At 42.1% G+C, this 10805-nt stretch overlaps 1 protein-coding gene and 1 long non-coding RNA gene across 2 annotated transcripts in view; one reads left to right on the top strand and one right to left on the bottom strand.

Moving 5' to 3' along the window:
• Positions 1-10805, top strand: part of LOC104956535 (uncharacterized) — a 43062-nt gene that overhangs the window by 24112 nt on the left and 8145 nt on the right. The window lies entirely within an intron of this gene.
• The window catches only part of LOC104956532 (ELKS/Rab6-interacting/CAST family member 1), a 92725-nt gene that overhangs the window by 14465 nt on the left and 67455 nt on the right, over positions 1-10805 (bottom strand). Inside the window, 13 exon segments of the mRNA XM_010784028.1 lie at positions 78-238; positions 1174-1305; positions 1859-1994; positions 3543-3736; positions 3835-3975; positions 4194-4334; positions 4699-4836; positions 4944-5111; positions 5602-5769; positions 5940-6095; positions 6194-6268; positions 6417-6544; positions 7280-7571. Of these exon segments, the coding sequence (XP_010782330.1) occupies positions 78-238; positions 1174-1305; positions 1859-1994; positions 3543-3736; positions 3835-3975; positions 4194-4334; positions 4699-4836; positions 4944-5111; positions 5602-5769; positions 5940-6095; positions 6194-6268; positions 6417-6544; positions 7280-7571 (2030 nt within the window).

Here is a 10805-nt window from a genome sequence, read left to right on the forward strand (position 1 = left end):
TATATATACTGGAGAGCTACATCTGTATATATGTGTGTGTGTGTGTGCGCGTGCGTGCGTGCGTGCGTGTGTCTTACTTCATCTCCAGCACCTCCTCCAGGTGTTTCCTGCGCTCAGCACGCAGGGTTGAGAGGTGGGTCTCTTTCTCACACAGAGACTGCTGCGTGGAGGACAATTTGGCCCTCATGGACTCCAGCTCCTGCTTCACTTTCTCCATGGCCCCCAGCAGCTCTTCCATCTGGAAACACAAACGACAACAATTAAATCATGAATAAATGTAATCGGATTCCCTACATAAATCACTGAAAGCACAGGGTTCTTTATTAAAAAAAACAATGCTCTTTGGGTGACTTTCCAGTATGAAGTGCTTTAATAAGAGGCAGCAGAATTCATGTGGGCTTAAGAGAAGGGACTTACAACTTTAACACTTATATCATTAAACTACAGCATGGCATTTCATTTACCTGTTGTTCATTTAAAAAAGGGCCCAAAAGCACCCTTGTTTCATATCAGTAATATTTTAATTACAATTGACTGATTGAAAAGGTGTATCCCCAAATGATCAAGTCTATTAGCTTCCTGATTTTATTGCCAATGCCAATTAATTATTCAGCATTGCTAGGTTTAATAAGCAACAGCAGGTAAACAAAACAACATTTAAAATTACATGGGCTGGAAACAGCAACACCAATCCAACGACAAAAAGTCAAATTCCTTCAAAAATGGTCAAACTCCACAGACATGTATTGCAGGGTCAGAGAATTGTAGAGGTGTTGCTGTTATTGTGTCCACCCCTGGAAGTGTTGTTGCTCACTGATGGGAGGTCACACATACTGGGCTCATACCTTAGACAACTTAATGTGGGCGAGGTTGGACTCATGCATTGGATTGAGTAAGTGCTTCTGAGAGGCGGTGTGTAGCAGAGAGAAAACGAGAAAACCACAAGCAAAGATAAAAGAACTGAGAAAGAGACGGAGGCCAGAAGAGAGGAAGGAGGTGGAGAGAGGACCAGAAACACCACAATGGCAGCAAAAGGGATGAGGAGAAAGAACCTCAGTATATGAAGGTGATTCTTTTATCTGAATATACATTTGTTTATGCTTTATGAATGTGTGTTTCTTTGGATTGATTAAAATTGCTTGGTGTTGTGTGTGTTCAGGGCGAGTTGTGTACCTGTCTCTCCTGGACCGACCTGGCAGACTCCTCCTGAGCCAGCACCATCTCTCGCTCTGCGGTGATCTGAACACTCTCTCTCAGCGCCTCCTCCAGCTCCTCGATGCGATCCGACTTCTGACGCAGAGTGTCCTACACAACACGAGTAGGGAGAGATCAGATTACGGTTTGTTGGTGTCTGAACTCAGTGCAAGCCTAACAACAGCCCAATTTATATTGACTTTTTAAGAAAAATATAAAAATGTATAACCCATATGTATGCATACTGGCAGATGTATGAAAGAAAATGTGTGTGAATGAAAACAAGTCTTCAAATGACTTTAAGTACAAGCATTTTGACATGTTTGAACACTACAATAGTAATCTGGATTAGACCAAAGTGTCATTTCATTGCAGCTCAATTCTTTTGACATTTCTTGTACAATTTTAAAGCTTTTATTCCATCCCAATTTTAATGTCTTCAAAACAAAGCATTGGGCTTCTCAAGGACTTCCCTTAGGCTTCAACCACATATTTAACACAGTTTTCTCAAACCACATCTGGCTACATTTGCACTATCCCATTGCGGGTCAAAATAGAAATCCTATTTAAGCTAATTTCAGGCTTGAAAAACATTCAGGACCGGCAAAGGACCCTGATTGTTCTAATGCAAAGTTCATACAAGCGCACCGCACAGGTGCCTCACCTTCACCTGCTGGGAGCTCTCGGACATGTTGTCCTCCCTCTTCCTGGCCTCATCCACCAGCCGAGCGTTCCTGCTCTTCTCCTCCTGCTCCTTGTGCTTCAGAGACGCCACCTTCTTCGTCTGGTCCTTCATCTGCCTACAGGGACAACACGGGATACATGCGAGAGGTTACATGTTATGTACAAGTAAATGGAATACATGTAATTTATGATTCTAACTGAATAAAGATGGTGAATTGAAGTGCAAATGAGTTATACTTAGTACAGATATCTGGGGACAGAGGGGCCAATCTATTTAACTATGTCAATTGTTTTGCACTGTAGTATTCATTTTTGTTTATGTTTTGATCAATTTGTTGCTGCCTTGATAATCTTTGTACTTTAAATATTCCTGTTAAATGTTGCTACCTAGATGCCTGTGCATTATTTATTACTTAAATACAATACATTACATGTTTATCCATGTATTTACACTGGCAGAAAATCTGTAATTAATATTGGCGAATATCGAAGGGGCAGGTATTGAGACTGAAAATGATGGATAGGAGCATCCCTACATGTCAAATATGTGTACCAAGTAAATAAAAGGAAAGCTTTTTCTTTTACTTATAACAATTTCTAAACTAAGTAAAGACGGCTTAATTTATATTTTGCTGACTCTTATACATTGCCACATTAATGATCATCCATGTAGCCTTTATAAATCAGTAATGATTGTTAGTTAACGCAATTTCAGGAAGCATATAAAAAGGCATTTATAAATCATATGTGAAGACGTGATGCAATGAAAAGCTACCCTTTTTAAAAACGCACGAAAATCATGTGCATGGTCACGTGTATAGCTTTACAGACTTGTTGTGGCTAGATTTGAGACAGCCTTGCAAAAAGTCAAAAAGGTTGAAAGACAGAACAATAAAATGGTGGATGAGAGCCTGAACAGAAAGAAGGAAAAAAACTAAAGCTTGATATCTCAAGACAAGGCTGTCGCTTGAAGCATCACATGAGGTGGAGAGAAACAGGGGAGGAAAACGTGGAAAGAAACCAAAATAAAAAAGGATGCCAGGGTCAGGGAAGAGAGAAAAGAGCAAATACTAACCTGGAGGCGACACTGGTGGAGTGAGAGATTTCCAGTTTAAAGACAAGAAAGCATTAAAAGAGAAAAACAGACCAGGAAGAGGAGTCAATAAGGAAAAGATAAAGAAGGATGGGGACCCTACTACACATCAGCTCTAGCATTCTGTGAGGGGTCCAGTGTCACAAGAACAAGACAACAATTGCAGAAGGAGGACTTTTGTATGCCAACTACTATAGCTGTACCTACTAGTTTTAGATCAGGTCTGATAATAACATTCATCATATCAGCAAGATGCAAAAATGGAACATGGCCAATGATTTTTGATTTGATGTGCTGGAGGCAATAATCTCAAGAGTGACATCATGTCATTGACAAACTGTTTGCATCAGTCATGAGGAACAGTGGGCACAAGTCCAATCAGGGATGAGAGCCCACAGCAAAAAGCACCGCATGGATGCCTAACACACATTAGCACTTAAAAGAGAAAAGTATTGACTCCAGGGCAAACAATCAAAAACCGTATGTACATTAAAACACACACATTTATTAAATACTGTGCAGCTAAGGATTTCCAGTCGCCCTTTTTTTAAGGATGCCGGTTTCCACCTACCCCTCCAGCTCATTTATCTTTTTGTCCTTGTCGTTCTTCTCATTCTCCATTTCCCGAAGGATGTCCAGCAGGCGGTCCACCTCAGCTTGGGCCTTCCCAGAATCCTCTTTGTGGCGAGCCACTTCCTGTTTGAGGTTCTCAATGCGCTCAGCCAGCTCAGTGTTGGCCTTAGCCTCCAGCGTTGCGTTTTGAGCCTGACAAAAGACGGGAAGCCAGTTAGAAAGCAGTTGTATTCACTACAGCGACCACAGGTAAATGTTAGATAACAGACCATGTATGTATGTAAACTCACTCTCTTGAGATGATTCTCCACTTTGAGCAACTCCTCCCTCTTATGCTCAAAGGCAATTTCCATACTCTTGAGTTTGGAGTCTTTCTTTAGCCCAGAGGAGGCCAGAGATGATGCATGCTCCTTCAGGTCCAACAGAGACGTCTGCACGGACACAGAAGTATAAATGAACCTGTTCCAGCTTATTGAACGCACAGGAGATTGCGAATACATTAGATAGTTATAGATATAATACAGGAATCCCTGACTCATCGCAAGTAAGACTAATGGAAAAGAACGTTGTTATGTTTCAGTGTATTTATAGAATCACAGTAAACAAGAGTTTGCCTGTGTGTGTGAGCTTATCTGGATGTTCTCCTCACCTCTCTGTCTGACAGGTCTCCCTGCAGTAAGCTCAGCTTCTCCCTCAACTCTTTCAGCTCCTTCTTGTTAGAGTCGATCTCCTCCGTCTTTTCCCGGTCGTCTCTGTCTCGCTGATCTTTTAGGCGCTCAATGATGCGCTCCTATGATGAGGTAGAGGAAGAAAAAAAAGCTCATTCAACATTTGCAAATATAATCAACACACACATTGCTACAACAGGGTATATGCAGGAATCCTGAAGTCAAATGTAATACCTTTTTTAAGATCCTTTTCATACATTTTAAGACCTCATCGCCACTTGGAGTTTTAACCGGTTACATTGGCGACACACTTTACTCACATTTACTATATACAGTATGGATTGTTAATTAATTAATACTTTTTAATAGCCTTCATTTTCGCTAAATTGATTTATCAACTTTTAATACTTTTTAAGACCCCGCGGACACCCTGTACAAATTGACATGTCATGAAATAATTACCATTCCTACAATTTCAAAAGTCACCTTTTCTGCAAGAGACTCCTCCAGGGTGGTGAGAGCGGTGTCAGTGTTGGAGGTGTCTGCCTGCAAAGACTTGACTCTCTCCCTCAGACTGCTCATCTGCTTCTCCTTGTCCCTCAGCTGCTCCTGCAGGTTTTCAATCTGCAGAGCAAACACAACAAGCAACCATCCCATTAAACATTAGCCACAGGACATACATTGAAGCATGATAACGGCATGTGGTGGTTTCAGACAACACAAGGCCTCACCTTCTTCTGAAGCACATTCACTTTGCGCTCTTTAACCTCCAGCATGTCCTTCAGGTCGTGGATCTCCCCGTTGAGAGTGCCCTTCTCTTCTGACATTTCCTGTATCTGCTTGCTCTTCTTATTAAGAGTTGCCTCCTTCTCTTCCAAGCGCAGGCGCAAGGCATCCACCTAGTCAAGCAGAGGCAGACAGCTTACAAACACTGACCATAATCGTGACAAGTAGTCAGATCAGCTGAGATCCGCCCCTTCCACCGAGGTCTTCAAAACCGGCCTTAAGACCCTCTTCTTTCGGCAGGCCTTCCAATAAACTTTTAGCATGGTACATCTGGAGTATTGCCATTTTTATCGCTATCTCCGACTTTTATTTTATTTATTATTTTAATCTTTCAAATTGTATCAGTGTCCTTTGCTGTGAAGCGCTTCTAGATTTGTCTTGGCAGATGAGAAGCACTTTATAAATTAAATGTATTATTATTATTATTATTATTAAGAAGCTAAAAAACACATTGAATCTTCTGAACTTTTGTTTATGATTTTATCAGTCATAAGTAAAAGGAACATGTATTTTTTCACCCCGGACAACATATGCACTCTTAAAGTGGTCTTGCTTTACAACTATTCCGCTTGGCAAGAGTGTATTGGTAAGGATCTGGTGTACCTCAGTCTGTAGGATGGCAGCCCGCTGCTCTTTGGCAGTGAGGGACTCCTTGAGGACTTCAATGTGCTGCTTGCTGTCTGAGAACTGGTTGGCGAGGGTCTCCAGCTTGGTCTGCAAACCAAGCATCTCTGTGTCCTTCCTTGAGAGGTCCTGTTTCACCTGCTCCATCTAAAAAAGATGAAGCCATGGGAGAAAGAAAAAGGGAGGGAAATAAATGACCAATGGCAAAGCAGTTTTGGGTAAATTCAAGGCTGGAAAAATGCAAAGAAAAAATCTCCATCTAAATGAAAGGCTTATTACAACAGTCAGACTAAACTCCAGCTCGTGTTGGGTCATACCTTGTTCTTCATGAATTTCGTGTGGCTACGGTAAACCTCCATCTGCTTCATCTCCTCCTGGCGCTCCTCACAGCTCAGAAGTCCATTGGATTTTAGCATCAGCAACTCCTCCTCCATGTCCCTGAGGCCCCGCTCCATTGAATTAATTTTTGCATCCTGGGGTTGATGACGAGAGGTTCACAAATAGAATGAATATTTTTTAGCCAAATCTGACAAAGAAATACTCATACACAGTTAATCATTTAATCCCTCACCTTCATGTCGATGACAGTCTGTAGAGCCTTTGTTTTGGTGGACTCGGGGGTTCCCTCGTATCGACGGTGCAGCTCCTTTTGGTCAGAAAAAAGAGGAAGTTGTTACATGTGGGTACAAACCATCTATGTGCAGTTTTATTTCAGAGTATAACATTTGATAAAAACATCATATGTAGACTAATTAGATGCAGTGTTTTATCTGCCATGGTTGGATGGACATTACCTCTCTTAGTGCATTAATCTCTCTGTCTCTCTGGTCCAGTAAACTCTCAAGGTGATGCCTGTGCATCTCTGCATCCGCCAGTCTCCTGGTCCGCTCCTGGTCCTCCTCGGATGCCTTTGCAGAGGGCCCTGTGACCAATTACATAACACCTTGGTTACAATGATGAAGTACATGACAAACATTGCACAAAGTGTTTTTAACAGCAAGAATGAACACCATAGGCCACGATGTAAACCTTCAGAGGCTTACACAGCAGCTGAAGTTTCCTTTCACTTTTCAAACTGTACCTCATCTTTTAGCATTCACAACTCCACAGCCAACATTAAAATAAAATAAAAAAACATTTACAATAAATAGGAAATTCTCTGGGGCTTTCTTTGGATGTCCTCTTGGTTTTGCACCTAGCTTTTCAAAAGGGATATCTCTTGATACTTTGTGCCACCAAGAACCATCACATTAGAATATTTGGGGATTCATCCATGCACAGATCTTTGCATTCAGCCCTCAGATATTTTTAGCCTCAGAAGCATGCTTGAGTTGAAACCATGCACTGTGGTTAGTTATGGAGCAGAAACCCATACTTGGCCAGCAGGCGAGAGCGCTTGGCTGGAACTGAGGAGAAACAAGTACCAACCATCGTGGCTTTAAGTGATAGCCTCAGACCAAAACCTTATGAGACCCAAAAGGCTCTTGGAAAATCCCATTGACTTAGTAGTTTTAAGAGTTGCTAGTATTCCTGTTGACTTAAATCAAATACTGAAAAAGGACTCTGAACTGGCTTCCAAATCAAGCCAAAGTATTCATACTTTGATACTTTATCAAGGCTCAATTCGTTTTAAACTTTTCCCCCAACTCAAACTGACCTTTGCTCTGCAGCATCTCCAGAAGTTTCTTGATGGACTCGTCTCTGGCCCCCAGGGTTTGCTTCTGTGTGTCAATCCTCAGCTCCATTTCCTCCAGGGTCTTTCTAAGGAGGAAGAGCTCTTTGGCCTGCCTCTCGTATTCTGCCTGTAGCCGCCGGTAGTTCTCCTCCGTGGGTTCGGATGACAGAGCCAGGTCCCGGCCTTGGATGGAGGGGTCCTGCTGGAGCAGCTGGTTCAGGTCCCTCTGGATCCTCATCTCGTCCTGAAGGGCCTGAACAGTCATCTGGAGGTGCTGGGAAACAAACAAGAGACACATATTTATTTGTTTAAATTTCTCTTATCTTCTGTCTGTTTGCAGGACTTTATTACAGAAGTATTATCACATGGGTATATAAGGTACAATTACAACAACACAGTGGCTGCTCTCGTCCCAGCGTATGGAAATGGATCCTGGCAGAATATTGTGTTACAGCATTTTAAAAATCAGCCTCTAATGATGACTGCAAATTCTGCAGTGGCCTGACAGATGCACCCCCAACAGCCAGGCATTGTGGACAGTGTTATGTTTCATGCCCGGAGAAATACAAGTGGTGAAACACAATCAGCCCAGTATAGTGTTGCATTGTTTGTGGCATCTGACGCCACAGAGACTTGGCAGAGCTGCTGTGAGACAGGGACACAAAGCTGTGTTACACTCTGGTCTGAACCAGCTGCGAGCGTTTTCAGGCGACAGAACAAAGAGAGAAGTCAGTGTCTGACTTCTTTCTCTCAGTCCTCCTCCACCAGCCCCCTCCCTTTCCTTTCTTTGTCATTCTCTTCCTCACACACTGTTCATCTATCTTACCTCGCCCTATCTCTTCCCTCAAATACTCTCACCTCTCCTCTCACCAACCCTCCCTTTCCATCACCTTCTCCACCCCGTGACTAAGGCTGACTCACTGCTGTGACTGCACCGATCCACCCTCCACATACACACAGGCAGACACATGCACCAACACACGGAATCACACACGGAATCACACACACACACGCCTTCTCTCTTTCTCAGCTCTCATATTCTCACTCCCTCTGCCTGAGCAGATATAACTGTCAGGCGTTTGAGGGAGCACAAAGGATGGGAGAACTGATGCACCAACTAAAGTGGTCCAAACACTAAGTCACCACTCGTAAGGGCAGAGTGCACACAGGCACAGCACTGGGAAACTGTTTACAAGGCAGATTGTTTAAGATGCTCATCATCCCTTTCTTATCTATTCCAATAACATGTGTCTTACTGTTTTACCACTAGGGTTGGGAACCGAAACTCGGTTCCAGATGAGAACCGATAAGAAAATGCTGGGTACCGGGTACCCATACATAATACACAATTTTGGTTCTGCTTAACGGTTCCTAAACGCGGTGGACCCTGTATTCCAGCGGGTCCATCTGCGCCGTAGTGACCCGGTGGAATACAGGGCGGACCTGGAGAATCACAGAACGGCCCGCTGACGGCCGGCTCGGTAAGCTGACGGCCGGCACCGCCCTTAATTTTTTTAACTGGCATCATGTAAGTTGCGCTGACAGGCGACAGAGGTCCACAGTTGCCCCGCAGCGAGGCTCCCCCCGCCCTCCCGTAGACAGTTCACGAGCTCAGTCACTTCATAACACCAAAGATGGATCGCGATAAACGCTCTAAAGTGAGGCTCCACTACACTAAAAAAGAAAAAGACAAGGCACAGTGTAATGCCTGTTAATAGCTTTCCACAGGCATAGCTCAGTTAAAATAAAGCACAGCTATTGTGCAATACATTTGTATTGCATGTGTTATTTATTATTTGTAAAAATGGCAGTTAAAGCTTAAAAGAATAAAGGTATTTTTGTTATCTAAACTTTTGACCTCTTTCTTTTACAATTTTGGAATCGAAACGGGGAATCGATAAGCAGAACCGGAACCGATACATTTCAGAACCGAAATCGGAATCGATATCCCACAATAAATGTATTATTATTACAATACTACAATCTAATTGGTGTAGTCATATTTTACATATGCATTTGTTGTATCGTACGTTTACTCTCTTGTATTAGCGAAGATATTCTATCTGGCAATACCAACAGTCTGAAGTTACAAATTTATGTCCACAACAGTGCAAAACTTTATAAGTTACTGATCTTATTACTTTGAGATCAACATAAAAGTAACACGATAGACATATACCAAGTGAGTATACCACTACCACATTATACGAAGAATGCCACAATTTAACACAACTGTTTACTTATCTCAAACTATCTGACCATAAGCTTTTTTCTAGATCCTACTATGGACAACCTTAGCATCGTGTAGTGGTGTTATATCTATCAACTAAATATCCCTTAGCTTCTCTCCTTATATTTCTATCTATATCTATCGCTCGTCTAAAATGAACTACTTTCCTTCATATAGGTAATCCGCATCTGCTTTCCTAGAACGTTCGATTATTACCATTTTTCCCGCGAGTTGTAATTCGATATTCTCTTGTACATACATGAAGACTCGTCTTCTTCTGAAGGCCTGTCATTTGTAATTATCATAGCAAAAGTCCACTATCAACACGTTTTCGTTCGTATTCCTGTAGTGTATAAATATGACAACGGCACGTGTTTTATCATTTTCAACCTTCAAACTATGTATCTTGTTTTTTAGTACCTGCTTGTAATTCGTTTCACTTCTACTATCCTCTCTCGTTAATAAACTCGCTTCGGTGATGTCCTCAACATGAAAATCCCTTGCACGTTTATTCCCAGTAATTACTTCTCTTTATCGGAAACAAGTAACAAAACATAAAAGGATTTTCACCCGCCATAACCGCTACGCTTCCTTTTTTCTCACTGTTATCGTTAGTTTAGTCTAGTGTCGTCTTAGTCTATTCATCTCGACAAAAAATGTGTGGACCGTTCTCTTATGTCCTTCGCTGTCCCTGTCTGTTTAAGGTTCGTATACGGGCATGTTACTCGTTATAGTCACCTCCGTCGTCATTCTAATTGCTTACAACCCTAACTGAAAATGTACCTATATGGTTGAGTGTAGGTCTAGGGTGTTACTGTGCTCAGTGGTATCGTCGTTCCTGCCCGATGCACATATATCTTTGTCCGTCCGTTCCGTGTCAGTCACGTCTGTTCTTCTCTTGTCTGTCCTGGAAGTTCGCAGTAAAGCCTGAATTATTATCGGTAAGTACAAGTTAAGACGTCTGGTGTCTTAAGGTCACAGTGTCGACTGTGGTTGTAACTCAGCCTCCAATTAACGATCCCGCACGTATTTAAAGACGTTGACATCCGAGTTCAACACAGTAAAAACCACAAGACTAACGTATCCCAAAATATCAACACGTACAGTTTCGATAGGGTTTAGGGACGATTTATTGTAAATAGAATCATATATTCCCATCACAAAAGGTTGAAAAATTAATCTTTCAGTCCATACGTGTTTTTTTTTTCGTGACACAGTGTACCCACTTCTTTTACTTACATAATATCCTCCAGTACTACTACCACTGGCAAAGTAATC

Source organism: Notothenia coriiceps, unplaced genomic scaffold (assembly GCF_000735185.1).
Source record: "Notothenia coriiceps isolate Sejong01 unplaced genomic scaffold, NC01 NC01_scaffold00026098, whole genome shotgun sequence".
Classification (NCBI taxonomy): Eukaryota; Metazoa; Chordata; class Actinopteri; order Perciformes; family Nototheniidae; genus Notothenia; species Notothenia coriiceps.